Genomic DNA, 13,416 nt, shown 5'->3' with positions numbered 1-13,416 from the left:
GAATGGTGCCAAGAGCCTGGTTGCTCTAGCGCTTAACTTTAAGAACGGCACGTCATATGCTCGGAAACTCTGGGAAAGCAAGGCAGCTTGCACGCCTTCGTGGCCGTTCTGAATCTCAGATCGTGAATCGCTCCAAAGGATCCATGCTCACGGCTGGGGCGGATCGGGCACCGGGCAGGTCCCAGCTCTTGGCTTGTTCTAGGCCTCAAGGTGGGTCATCCTCATATTTCCACAAACAACAGAGACCTCAGCGGCTGGGTGAGCACAGGCTGGACTCATTCGGCTGGAACAAAGAACCCAGCTTAATCTCATTCAGCATCTTCACAGGTAGCTCTGATTGTCTGGATTAACGCGAGGCAAACATCCTTACTTCGTGCTGCCATGACTTCACAGCATCCTAGCTATGCGGGGATATCCCTGGCTCGGCTGGGTTCCACTGGTTGAGAAAACGGGGCTGTCGAAGGAAAAGATTCATCTGCCTCGGCTTATCTCAGTGATACAGGATGTTAGCTCTTGACGGGCCGCGATTGCGGGCTCACGTTCGTACCTGAAGATCAGGGCGGCGTGGAGACTGCGGACGGCATCCATTTCGCCTTATCCACGTCGTCCGACAGGGCGCGAATGACGCAACTTGTCCCAGCCACCTAAGAAGCGACCTTTCATGTTGCGACCCGATGCTCCAGGTCCGACGTCAATCGCTAGGATATGGAGTTTTTGCTGCCTGGCTGGGGCTGCTCATTATCCATAACATGCTTGTGTACTTGACGCAGAGCCACAGCACAGCTGACAGTCTCATGACTGCGCTCATTGTCTTCCTTTTGCTCCTTCGGAACGAATGACAAACGAAAGGGATCACTCTCTGTAGACCACTTCCTGAAGACGAGATGTATTCCCAGCCTTGAGCGGGTGGCAGGATCGTTTTATGCTTGAAGCATGTGTTTGAATACCGTCAATCAACGAGATTTTGTCAACATTCAACTGCTCATCATTTATCTGATAGTACGAGACTTGGTCCCGGTTGAGGGTAAGATCTTGACCTGCAGAGAAATCAGGCGATCACCACGGCTTGCCACAAGCTATAATGATTCTGACGGGCACGAACAATGCCTGTGCTAGGAAAGCATCCGCTTACTTTATACCGTGCAAACGGACTTGATTGATAGCTCCGAGTTGCCTTGACAACTCCAAATCATGCGCGAAAGCGTAGACATTCGTGGGTTGAAATGATATACGCGGTTCCGAGATGACAATTGAGGCACGTGAGACGTTGATAGCCAGGCTTCGGGAGAACAGCTGCTGTCTGAAGCTGCCAATCTCAGACTGGGGTTAATTACACCGAGAACGTCATCATCACAGTAGTAATCACAAAGAGCACATTACGCGTCCATTGAACGAAGAACACCAGGCCAAATTAACTTTACTATTTAGGTTCAGATGACCTCTATGTAAATCGAGGGCAGAGATGTGCACTTCAGTTGCTGAGTCTTGACGACAAGGCATTTACATGTTGTCGAGGCGTTCTTTCGCACTCTTCTTGGCCTCCTCCGAGACGTTGGGGTTGTTGAGGGTGCTGTTGTGTATCTCTTGTGATCAGAATACCGTTTCATGCGATTTTCTACTTTTAGAGGGAAAAAGAAAAGATCTGGATGACTTACGCCTTGAGACCGCCAGCAACATTGTTGGGGTTCTTGTTTTCGTTGTCGCCAGACTTGGGGACTGTAGTGGGAATTTGGTGTTAGTGGCATAGACTGCGCCATCATGCTTTTGATTTGCACGCTTGATGGGGAAGGTACGTTGTGGACTTACCATCGCCGCCGTTGAACTGCTCCTCGAGAATTCGCTTCGAGTTCTCCTTGGTCTCCTCCGGGACGTTGGGGTTGTTGATAGCCGCCTTGTGGCCACCAGCGATCTGAGCTTCAGTAGGCATGTTGATAGAGTTGTATGGTTGAAAAGAGTTGTTCAAATTGTGTAGAGTGTAGTAAGAGTGAAGGGGCTTGCGTGCTTGATGACTTTCTGTGCAAAGATTGTAGCGGTTCTGGAGGGAAATGCTTCGGTACTTATAGAAGCGGCCGTGGGAGCACGAGCAACTAAAAGTAACTTGTAGTAGACTGCTTTCATATGCATGTGTCAACATTGCTATGCGTCAGCTTAGTGGCAGTCTTGTCAAACTCGCGTCTGTGCGAAGTACTCCCGCATAATTTGGGCTGCTAGAAATGACGAATATGACTCGGGACGACTTCTGCTAGGATCGAAGCATCATCGACTGCATCACAAAGACTGCGATCATGATCCTTAGGCACCCAAGCCGTGGTAACAGTGCTGGAAGACGAGGTTGGATCCATCAGCCTTAACCTGAGATATGCTAGGTCCGATCTCTCACTCCACAATGTCGTGACGTTTACTGCCCCAAGCTTGATCGAGAATAAGCAATATCCTCCGACCAGGCATCACGCGCGTCAGGCGTCCAGATCATCACATGTCATTGGATTGAGACAGTTTTGGTGGAATTTACGGTATAGGTGGGATATTCTATTGATTGCCACCCGCTTCAGGACACTTGTTGGGGTCTCGTCGCATCCTATTGCTGAATAATTGTATAAGACAAGATACTGACCCTGAAAAAAAGCCGTATATGCCCAGATTGTTCATGTAGTTGTGCAGCATGATCCCATGTCTCGATAGGGGCATATACTCAGAGGCCCGAGTTGAGGGCGAAATTCTGAAGTCCACTGGCCGATTCTAATGGACCAGACGAGGATCCCGTTATCTGCTATGTAGAAGCTTCGTGCCTGCGGATTCTCGAAACTTAGAACCCGCTGAACGAAGCCTCATCTCTCCTGCTGTGGTGGCCTAGGCATCCGCTGCAAGAATTCACAACGAGACATGGCATGTTTCTAGTTAATCCTGGTGACGAATGACTTTTGCTTTTCGTACGGTGACGACGATGATTTGACCCGCTGCACCGGTATCTGGCGTTTCCACTGCATAATTAAGGTGCAGATCCCAGTGACCTTTGTTGCAGCGCTGGAATGCGGCACCCAGACCTTTACAGTTCCTGGTAGACGGCCGATGATTTTTGAGTTAGCTCGCCGGAGAGATTGATCCGGCACTAAAATTCAACCACGCCGGCGACCAGTTGCAACTAAGGGAGTCCCGTGCTCGAGCCATCAGCACTCTGTCAACAATACGTGCTATGGGAAGATGATGTTGCCAAGCAGTACGATATTTTATCAAAGATATCAGATGTGTTTTTTGTTTCATCAGCTGATGCCATTGGCCTGCAAGGGACAAAGTATAGACACCCTATGTAACAAGAACAGGGGCCCCTGGAGCTGATCATGAGCGACAGGGTGCTTTCCTGCAGCCTCGTCAAGGTAAGAAGAGTAACTTTTCTCGACTAAGTCGATTGTTTGATTTCGTCTCACATCGAGGTACTGAATCATCATGACGTCTATAACGTGAATACTAGCGACTGCCCACACGCTTCATGGATGGAAGCTGTTCACAAGTGGCTCCACTCCAGGCCCTCGGTACCTGACCATCCTGGTTGCTCGTGACCTTGGCGCACTTTATAGCTCCTGGGACCCTAATTCCTCGACCGGTGGTGCCGTTAACTCGGGAGGTTGTCCAGGAACAGGAGGTGGTCAGCCGAGCTTGAGACATCGTGGCTTAGTCGATGTCCAGGACCTTCAAGGTTCCACCGTCTCCATTCTTCCAAGCTGGAGCATCTGTTTTGTCGAGTCGCTTGGTATCGACGACTCCTAAGCAATATCATGTCAGGATCCCGGTCCATTCCTTGCCCTTGAACAACAATGAGGTTTAGGTAGAGTCAAGGCTATGAGGCGGTTTGGGATTTGCAGTGTCCCCAAAAGACATGCATGGGTACTGCTTAGTAATCATGAGCCTGGAGGATTCAACTGTGTGAGGGAACCTTGGAAGGCACAGTGTCGACCCGCCAAACGTGCACCACCACACAACGGGAACGCCAGCCATCATCACCCTTTACCTCGACTTCATCGGAGCCGGCGTTAGACACGTGAAGTCTCAAAGCCCTACTGTCTGCAGCACTCCCATCGCCATGTCAGACGCGGACATTGTGACCCAACCGCCCGCCATCAATTACGTGGCGGGCTTCTTGCTGGTCGGCGTCGCTTGGGGATTCACCACCCCCTTCATCCGGCGGGCAGCCAAAGACCACAAGCCCGCAGCCCATCCTATACTCGCCACAGACGAAGTCAAGTCCAGCTGGCTGAAACGAAGGCTGTATGGTGCATTTTTCGCTGTGGTTGATCTTCTCAGAAACCCTCGATATGCCATCCCGCTGCTCATCAACCTTACCGGCAGCGTGTGGTTTTTCCTGTTGATCGGCCAGGCCGGTAAGAGGACTGAAAACTGTACCATGGTTGCCACATTGGCTGACTTCTTCTTCTGATGCAGAGCTGAGCCTGACTGTGCCCATCGTGAACACGCTTGCGTTCCTGTTCACCGTCCTTGGGGATTGGTGGGTTGATCGAAAGGTCATCAGTCTCGGTATGTTCATCCGCACTTCATCCTTGCCTTCAAGCGCCTGAAGCTGACTTCCTCCAGAAACGTGGATGGGTATGATTTTATCGTTGAGCGGAATCGGTCTCTGTGTGTACAGTAAAACCGGGCGGTGATTGAGCCTCTACTTGTTCTAGTAGGGCAACCATATTACAGCAGTACTTCTCTCGGCGCATTTTGTTGTGATCATTACACATGTTCTCATTTCCGCCACAGGTGTAACGTCTGCAGGAAACCCATCCAAGATGAAGTCACTGTCTACCTAAGCGGTGGCAACCACCTGCACATTCCATATATACCATTGTCGACACCTTGTCAAGGCCCAATCGATGGAGCAGTCAATTGCTCGCGCGTCATCACTCTGCACTTCGTCGTGGACGTGGGATTTCCGAGAACCGTCTCTGCCTCCACATCGGAGCAATCTATTCTACCTCTACGCAGCTGGCATTCTGCCCAGGCACTTCGCGCGAATCCCAAGAGAGAATGCACATCGTCTCTTGGCTTATTTATCAGAGTTCCAAGCCCGCTGTTCAATCAACAGCGGCAATATTGTTTTCTGGCGCTCAGCTGACGTGCTTTTGGTGCTTTTGGTGCTTTTGGTGCTGCGCACAGAAGCCTCACAGTCTGTGCTCCGGGTTTCACCAGCATGCTGAAAGCGGGTATTGCTTTCAACCAAACGATGGCTGTGCGCGCCCCCTCCGTGCTTTTCACTTGGGCGACTACCCAATTGAAGGGCCAGCTTCTGCAGCAGCAGCACTGGTGGCTCACGATGCAGCTCCGGAACGGGCAGGCTCTTGATGGTTGTGCTCAGACAGCACGCCTCGTCGATACTGTTAACCCGGAACGACACCACGCAAAGCGCTCAGCCATCAATCTGCTCGCGCTTGTCACAAGCTGAGAGCTGGTGATCAAACCCCAATCAAGCTCATACGCGGCAGTGAGGACAGAGGACAGCATACACAGCCTTGTGAACCAGTTTTACCTTGAATAGTGCCACGACCATGACGATATTCCTCAAACAGTCGTCATAGCGTCGACAAGTCATGTGCCAAGAATTGTTGTTGCACAGCGAGCGCTCTTGGGGGTTGCGATGTCTTCCGTCTCGCCACAAACCTTTCCGTAGACCGGACGCGACCGCCCGGACAGGACGAACACCCTTCAAAATCCTCCATGGGAGGAATGCTGTAGAGAACCTAGCTCCTGCATATCGTGTGATAGCTGATACCAACGGCAGGCAGGGATGGGATATCAGTGCCTGCATGAGCTGATCGGCAGGGATCTCTTCGCTAGCCCTCCACCAAGAGATTTGGATCGCTCTGTTCCGAGCTGTGGTTGCGCGGGCGAATGACTGCGTCAGGGGCACCAGCGCAAAGGGGCAACAATCGGCAGTCATGCTGGCGGCTGTGGGGCGTGGTGGAACTTGAGCTCGGCCACCAAAGGATCCTCTCGCCCACACGTAGGAACAGGCCAGGCGAGGGATCTTATGGAATGCTATGGGCATAGACCCCGAGATCCCTACGAGAGACCTCTTTAATATGGGTTGATCCCTGCACGCAGACTTGACCCCGAGGTCACCGGCTGCTCTTAGCATTCATGTATAAGAAGAGTTCCTGCTCAGCTCCTCGATAGTGGATAAGACTCGGAGCTCTATCTTTTGATCGTTTACTTGACGACACGCCTGTTCTACGGTCTCGCAGCGTCTTCCTTCCGTTCGCGACCGACAGCGCAAAACATACACGCAAAATGCGCTTCGCCACCGCGTGTGCAGCTCTAGCTGCTGCGTTGCCTGCTTCCGCAACCATGTTCCGGCTTGCTACCGAGACCATCGAATATCCTTGGGAAGTGTCCGGCTGGAACGGATATTGCTCCGGATTCCAACAATGCAGCTACAGTGAGTTCCTTGCGGACGAACTCCACGGCATGATGTAAACAATAGATGGACAAAAGCTCACCATATCTCTCCGCGACACAGAGTTTACCTTTACAGCTGAGGGTAACGAGACCGCATCGCCACAGCTTCCCTTCGTCAAGGCCAGCTGTCAGGGCAGCGGCCCGGGTCCTGCGTTTGCCCAATGCGACATCCTGGAAACCGACGATACCCCTACTGCTGTGTCGGCAAAGTTATTGCCGAGCCCGCCGAGCTCAAACCAGACGCTGAACGGCACGCTGCAACCCGCAGAGATCCAGATCTCGGTCCAGCACATCGACTTTAACAACGAGTATGTTGTGGCGAGTTCTAGTCCGTTGTAACTTTCACATGCTGACTGTGCAATTATAGCAACATCCAGTGGAACTATACCGGGACTGCCAGAACTGTATACAATGGCGAGGACGCTGCTGCCGCCCTCAGCTTCAGCCTGAAGCCGACCGAGATATGGGGCATCGCCTGAGCGGCCGACCAACTGTGGTGGCAAGGCGTGCGTCTGGAGAGTAATGATTTGTCCGTGACAAATAAAGAGTGGTGTCGACCATAGATTCCAGTATGCCTGAGACTCGGTGTGGCAGGCAGGACCAGAGCAGGACCTCCGCTGCACATCTCCGGGCTAGATCTTAGACGAATCCCCCATAATTCCGGGGCTTGCCACGAAGACAGAGCTGTCCCATCCAGGTTCATACCCGCGGCAAGGTGTCCGCGTGTGAAAAAGATGCTTGTTCCGCCGCATTTTTCACATGGCCGTGACAAGTTGACATCTCACCGGCCAGATGAGAACAGTCGTACCGAACGTGAATGGCGTGCGAGGTATCCGAGACTGGACGCGCTGGTTTTGTCCACCAACAAGAATAGTCTACGCGGGCTACAACATACCCGCGTGCCGTCTGTCATGAAGTGACGGTGTTGTGGTGGTCTCCCATGGAGTTCCCGGTGCTCATTTTGACGCACAGTGCTCTCTTTCTCTCGGGGATCACCTGCTGTCGTGGCTTGACGAGGTGCGAGCGCAGCCACAGATATATTGCTGACCCGAGCGAGCTGTGCCGTTAGGCTCGACTGGCTGCGGATGTAGCGGTATCCTGCCATCAGCACACACGGTTCCAAACCGTTGGGGTCAACCCACCAGAAAAGCCCTGGACGACTCCTCGTCAGGCTCGTTGACATGGTTGGGTATTTGTGCCGGTGTTACGTGAGGCATTGGTTGCGGGTCCCACGCGAGGCTCGAGCTTCAAGGCCCGCAGTGCTGCAGCACGGCCGTGGTCAATGGCACTCAGGCTGTTCATTGTGCCGGCAGGGAGAAAGCGGCAGCAGGATCGAACTGTCGGGAGGATGGATGCCTTGCCCAGGCACTCGAGATGGCCATAGGATGTTTTTCGTTGGTGGCCGCACTCCCAGGGTCAAAATGTGCCTGCCTGGTGATGGGATTGCGTTTCCCCTTACGCAAGTGTGGGGTGGGAGGAGGCTGCGCAGTGCTTGTGCCAAGACCGATTACATCAGTGCTCTGCCCCAGCGAGCTCGAGCTGGCAAGGACGAGCCCCGCCAAACCAAGGTCAGGTTTACGGGCCCCCTCTTCTTGCCAGAGGGAGCCGCTCAGCCTGGGTCTCCGGACGATCCGCACAGGAAGACACAGTCCCGACAAGTGAGCTAGATAGCGTACATAGAACGTGCTCGGCTCCAGCTTGGGCAATTAGGCGGAACACCGCAGGGTTCGTTTCGCAGGGCATCGGGACTCTCCGTAGCATCACAAACGAACGGGAGGCTCGTGCTTCTAGAAGCAGGCAGACGTGGTGGGGGTTCCTGCAGATTATTACAGTAATTGCTGGCCGCTCAGCACTGGCTCTGGATGACAATGCTCTAGCGCCCCTGTAGCTGCCCGAAGCCTCAATCCTCTCCCATCCATTGCGCCCCCCTAAGCACGCCGCCCTCTTCTCCGCGCCTCGTTTTCCGACCAAGGCAGCAGCGTCATCCCGCTTCGCATTTGATTCCTCTGCGGAGCCCATCTTTTCTTCAGCAAGCGCAACGCTCCTGGCCTGCTGGTTGTCAACTTTTCTCTTCCTGGCATCCACCCCTCCCACTGTGTCCATTGCGCTGACCCCTCAGCGCAACATCCGCCGGCATGAACGTCATCAAGCTCCAGAGGTGCGCAGGGAGATTGTGTACCGCGCCGCTCCATTCAATGACCGTACTGACCATATGCACGTCCTCAGGAAGTTCCCTCAGTTCCAACAGGGCGACATCTTCTCGCTGACGGACGCCTTCCACAAGCTCGATGTGGACGACAAGGGCTACATCGATGAGGCCACCGCGATCAAGGCTACCCAGCAGAGCGAGAGGCAACCCTACGATGTGGTCAGACAGGCCCTCAAAGAGGTCGAGCTCGACTCGTCGAGAAGAGTAGAGCTCGAAGACTACGTCGGCTTGATCGCCAAGCTCCGCGACTCGTCCCCGGCGCAGCAGCGCATGAACACTGGCGGCGCAAAGCCTCCCGTCACCCCCGGTGTCGTCTCGCAAAGAACTGGTGGTGCCGCGGGCGGCGCTGTCAGCGGCCACGCCTCAAAGGGCAGCATCGGCAAGATCCACGTTCAGGGCTCAAACGCCAACATCACGCACACGATCAACGAAGATGAGCGCACCGAGTTCACCCGCCACATCAACGCCGTCCTGGCGGGCGACCCGGACATCGGCGCCCGGCTCCCGTTCCCCACCGACACCTTTGAGATGTTCGACGAGTGCAAGGACGGTCTCGTCCTAGCCAAGCTCATCAACGACAGTGTACCCGACACCATCGATGAGCGTGTGCTCAACGTTGCGGGCAGGAAGATCAAGAGCTTGAACGCATTCCACATGACTGAGAACAACAACATTGTCATCGAATCGGCAAAGGGTATCGGCTGTTCCGTGGTTAACATTGGCAGTGGCGACATCATTGAAGTGCGCGAGCATCTAATCCTGGGTCTCATCTGGCAGATTATCCGCAGAGGTCTGCTCGGCAAAATCGACATCAAGCTCCACCCAGAGCTGTACCGGCTGCTGGAAGACGATGAGACCCTCGAGCAGTTCCTGCGCCTGCCCCCGGAGCAGATCCTGCTCAGGTGGTTCAACTACCACCTCAAGGCCGCTGGCTGGAACAGAAAGGTCACCAACTTCTCCAGCGACGTAAAAGATGGCGAGAACTACACGGTTCTGCTCGCTCAGATTGGTTCCGAATACGGCTGCACACGCTCTCCTCTCCAGACCTCCGATCTCCTGCAACGTGCAGAGCAAGTTTTGGATAACTCTGACAAGCTGGGCTGCCGCAAGTTCTTGACACCAACCTCGCTAGTCGCCGGAAACCCGAAGCTCAACCTTGCTTTCGTTGCCAACCTGTTCAACACACACCCGTGTCTCGACCCCATCACGGAGGAAGAGAAGCAGGAAGTGGAGGACTTTGATGCCGAGGGCGAACGCGAGGCCAGAGTCTTCACCCTGTGGCTCAACTCTCTTGACGTACAGCCGGCCGTTGTCTCCTTCTTCGACGACCTGCGCGACGGTACTCTCCTCCTCCAGGCTTACGACAAGGTCATCAAGGGTTCCGTCAACTGGAGACATGTCAACAAGCGCCCTGCTCATGGCGGTGAAGTGATGAGATTCAAGGCTGTGGAGAACACAAACTATGCTATCGAGCTAGGCAAGCAGAACGGCTTCTCCCTTGTTGGTATCCAGGGTGCCGACATCACGGACGGCCAGAAGACCTTGACGTTGGGACTTGTGTGGCAGTTGATGAGGAGGGATATCACAATCACTCTTTCTGCTCTCGCACGGAAGCTTGGTAAACGGGAGATGACCGATGCCGAGATGGTCAAGTGGGCCAATGACATGTCGCGCAAGGGCGGACGCAACTCGTCGGTCCGCTCGATGAAGGACCCTGCTCTTGCCTCTGGTGTCTTCTTGCTCGACGTCCTCAATGGCATGAAGAGCAGTTACGTCGATTACGACCTCGTGACGCCGGGCCGTACAGACGACGAGGCCTACCTCAACGCCAAGCTGAGCATCAGTATCGCCAGAAAGATGGGTGCGACCATCTGGCTGGTACCCGAGGATATCTGCGCTGTTCGCAGTAGACTGATTACTACATTTATTGGTACGTGCCTCTCGCTCCTCCAAACATTTATATCTTATTCCGGCTTACAGATGCACTAACAACCACACAGGAAGCTTGATGGCTACATCCGAGAAGTTGCAATGAGCGGTCGAGCTCAAGGCGGCGGACGTCAGATCTGAGGCTGAAGAGCGAACAGGCACGTCGCGACCTGTGGGAAATTTCGTGTCTCTAAACAGCTTGAAGCATTTATGAAAACAAAATGAAGAATTAAAATATGAGATTCGGCGTTGGGGACGATGCAAAGTGCATGCAGTGACCACAACTGAAAGGCAAAGGGCAACATGCTGGAGACTATAATCTGTCACGAAGCATGCAGCACAGCACCACGTCTTTGCAGTCCAAAGGTCAATTTCTGGCATAGCGTACTTGTGATGTATATGTGCATTGCTCTACTACTTGCTTCAACACACCTCATGCTCTCAGGGACAACTCTAGGCATCATCCGTCTCCATCTTTGCCAAAAAGGGCCCAAGCACGTGTCTGGACTTCAAGGATGCTCTTGAGGTATACACACATCGTCTTTGTCGAGATGCGCTCTACACGTCAACTCGAGTCTCCATCCAACCTCCCCGCACGCCTGGTTCTACTGCAGTCCTGAAGCACTCCAGATCTTGATGGCGGCGTCGCCTCCCGTGGACGCGACCCTGCCGGCGCCGACCCACGCGACGCCATATACGCCGTCCTTGTGCGCGTTGAGCGCCTTGACCCTGCTGCCCGGCTTGGCGAGCGACCAGACAAACACGTTTGTGTCGAGGGCGCCGCTGGCCGCGTGCGTGCCGGCCTCGTTCCAGGCTATGCTCGTGACGCGGCCCGTGTGTGCGGACCAGCGGTCTGTGGCGAGGTCCAGGCTGCCCGACGAGGGAAGGGAAGAAGTCTTGTAGGCGTAGATCTTGCCGTTCGAGGCGCCGGCCGCCAGGTGCGAGCCGTCCTTGGAGAAGGCCAGCGCCGAGATCTGGGCGAGGCTGTTCTTGGCCTCCGCGACGAGGGAGAGCTTGCTCCCGCCGGCGGCGTCGAACAGCTGCACAGCGTTGCCGGCCGTGCCGACGGCGACGAGCGAGCCGTGAGCAGCAATGGCGGTGGGCTGGCCGCCGGCGATGTCGACCTGGCCCGCGAGCTTGCCGTCCTCGTAGATCTCGACGCCCGAGCCGGTGGCGACGTACACGCGGCCGTTGGCGGCGGCGATGCCCTTGGGCTGGGCGGCGAGCTTTGTGCTCTCGCCTGCGAAAGTGTTGGCCGACTCGTCGACGATGCGGAGCGTGTCGTCCCAGCCAACACTGTATGCCCTGCCGGCGTCCGAGCCGAACTGGACAACCTGGTTGGTATGCGTCTGGCCGTCCACAACTGCGCCGACTCCCGCGGAGACGTCCCACGAGCACACCTTGCCGTCGAAGCTGCCCGTCCACAGTTTGTCGCTCTTGCCATCCGAGGCCACGCCCAGCGCGGTGATGGCCTTGTTGTGGCCTTGCACAACTTTCACGGGCTCGGCACTGCCCTCCTTCAGGTAGTTGAGGTCGCCGTTGAGGTTCAGGCTGATGATCAGACCATCGCTTCGGCCGTGCGGGAAGACGACACCGACCTGCTGGTCCTGCACGCTGACGCCGTCGCCGCCGAATCTCCATGACTGTGTGACCTTGCCGGCCTCGACGTCCCAGAGCTTCACGGTCTGGTCGGCACTGGCGGTGACGAAGCGCTTCGAATCCTGTGCCCAGCTGACCGCAAAGATGCTGCCCGTGTGCTCGCCCTCGCCGATGCTCCGCGTGGGCTCGCCCGTCTTGCCATCGTACAGCTGGATCTTCCTGTCGGCGCCGACCGTGACAAAAGTGTTGCCGTCTGGCGAGTACGCGGCACCCATGACAAAACCCTTGTGCTCGGTCGACTTGGAGTTGAACTTGAACGGCGCGCCGTGCAGGAAGCAGACCGTCATGTCGTCGCTCACGGTGACGGCGCGGAAAGGCCGCGAGGCCCGCATGGCGACCGCGTTGATGACCTTGGAGTGGCCCGAGATCTCGCCCACGCTGTTGCCGCTGTCTGCGGTGATGCAGTGGCCGAACCGCTCGCGGCCGTCGCCAACCGCGATGATGCGCTGCGACTCGCCATCCCAGGCAATGTCGTTGATGCGGCCGGATATGATGTGGTATTCTCCTGTTTATCGTGGCAGGCCACAGCGTTAGCCACCGAGGGGAATCCGGTCCTTGTAACAGCAGCGGACACACGGACCTTTGGTGTTTACAGCTTCCACAGAGTCCCAAACCTTGACGGCACCAGACACATCTCCGCTAGCAATGTAGAACCCGCTCGGGGAGAATCGCGCAACAGTGGTTTGGGCGGTGTGGTTGGTGTACTGCTTGCAGTCGGAGGGGTTGTCGATGGAGCGGACAAAGATCGACTTGCCGGACTGAAGAGAGAGAATCGCATCGTTAGCAGAAGGGCTCGACAGAGCTACCAACCCGCCCAGGAGAGACCTACAGCATATGCTATCCGCTCTCCCTTTGCATCGGTCGAGAGCGGAGTCGGTTGTCCACGGGCCGTGACCGGGGCTGCGGCCAGGATCTTGTCAATGGCCAGTGACATTGTCGATGCTTTGGGTCTCAAGGGGGGGAAAGGACCGCGGTTTGTCTGATGAGGTCCTCGCTCAGAGAGAGGCTGTTGTGGCGAAACTGGGAAGTAGCAGAGAGTCCAGGCGGACGAGGTGGGCTGCCTACAAAAGAGCTGGCATGAAGCTATTCCAGGCACTAATATAGCTGGTACGTCAGAGCTAGCCCCCTGTTTATGCCGTGCCTGGTCGAGAGGGGCAACAGCTACA

General features: G+C 55.3%; 5 protein-coding genes across 5 annotated transcripts; 3 read left to right on the top strand and 2 right to left on the bottom strand.

The window, feature by feature from the left end:
* Positions 1-1,486: 1,486 nt before the first annotated feature.
* B0I36DRAFT_329735 (conidiation protein 6) lies at positions 1,487-2,005 on the bottom strand. The gene is made up of 3 exons (XM_046154746.1): positions 1,807-2,005; positions 1,656-1,716; positions 1,487-1,570 (listed from the first exon to the last, which is right to left on the bottom strand). The coding sequence occupies exons 1-3, from the start codon at positions 1,925-1,927 to the stop codon at positions 1,501-1,503; spliced, it is 252 nt and encodes an 83-aa protein (XP_046009250.1). The 5' UTR covers positions 1,928-2,005; the 3' UTR covers positions 1,487-1,500.
* Positions 2,006-3,957: 1,952 nt separating this feature from the next.
* Positions 3,958-4,765, top strand: B0I36DRAFT_152946 (uncharacterized protein). Its single transcript, XM_046148546.1, has 3 exons — positions 3,958-4,376; positions 4,438-4,530; positions 4,588-4,765. The coding sequence occupies exons 1-3, from the start codon at positions 4,079-4,081 to the stop codon at positions 4,656-4,658; spliced, it is 462 nt and encodes a 153-aa protein (XP_046009249.1). The 5' UTR covers positions 3,958-4,078; the 3' UTR covers positions 4,659-4,765.
* A 1,577-nt stretch (positions 4,766-6,342) lies between these two features.
* On the top strand, positions 6,343-6,932 carry B0I36DRAFT_365657 (uncharacterized protein; the record flags this gene model as incomplete). The annotated part of the gene is made up of 3 exons (XM_046159179.1): positions 6,343-6,433; positions 6,515-6,761; positions 6,821-6,932. The coding sequence occupies 3 exons, from the start codon at positions 6,343-6,345 to the stop codon at positions 6,930-6,932; spliced, it is 450 nt and encodes a 149-aa protein (XP_046009248.1).
* A 1,369-nt stretch (positions 6,933-8,301) lies between these two features.
* On the top strand, positions 8,302-10,903 carry B0I36DRAFT_329725 (fimbrin). The gene is made up of 3 exons (XM_046154745.1): positions 8,302-8,611; positions 8,680-10,592; positions 10,663-10,903. The coding sequence occupies exons 1-3, from the start codon at positions 8,589-8,591 to the stop codon at positions 10,695-10,697; spliced, it is 1,971 nt and encodes a 656-aa protein (XP_046009247.1). The 5' UTR covers positions 8,302-8,588; the 3' UTR covers positions 10,698-10,903.
* On the bottom strand, positions 10,886-13,362 carry B0I36DRAFT_272693 (WD40-repeat-containing domain protein). The gene is made up of 3 exons (XM_046151318.1): positions 13,080-13,362; positions 12,831-13,008; positions 10,886-12,755 (listed from the first exon to the last, which is right to left on the bottom strand). Exons 1-3 carry the CDS (start codon positions 13,182-13,184, stop codon positions 11,197-11,199), a joined length of 1,842 nt encoding a protein of 613 aa, XP_046009246.1. The 5' UTR covers positions 13,185-13,362; the 3' UTR covers positions 10,886-11,196.
* Positions 13,363-13,416: the final 54 nt, after the last annotated feature.

Source organism: Microdochium trichocladiopsis, assembly GCF_020744255.1.
Source record: "Microdochium trichocladiopsis strain MPI-CAGE-CH-0230 chromosome Unknown B0I36scaffold_8, whole genome shotgun sequence".
Classification (NCBI taxonomy): Eukaryota; Fungi; Ascomycota; class Sordariomycetes; order Xylariales; family Microdochiaceae; genus Microdochium; species Microdochium trichocladiopsis.
The sequence above is the reverse complement of the archived record's forward strand: the minus strand, read 5'-3'. Positions and strand labels throughout refer to the sequence as shown.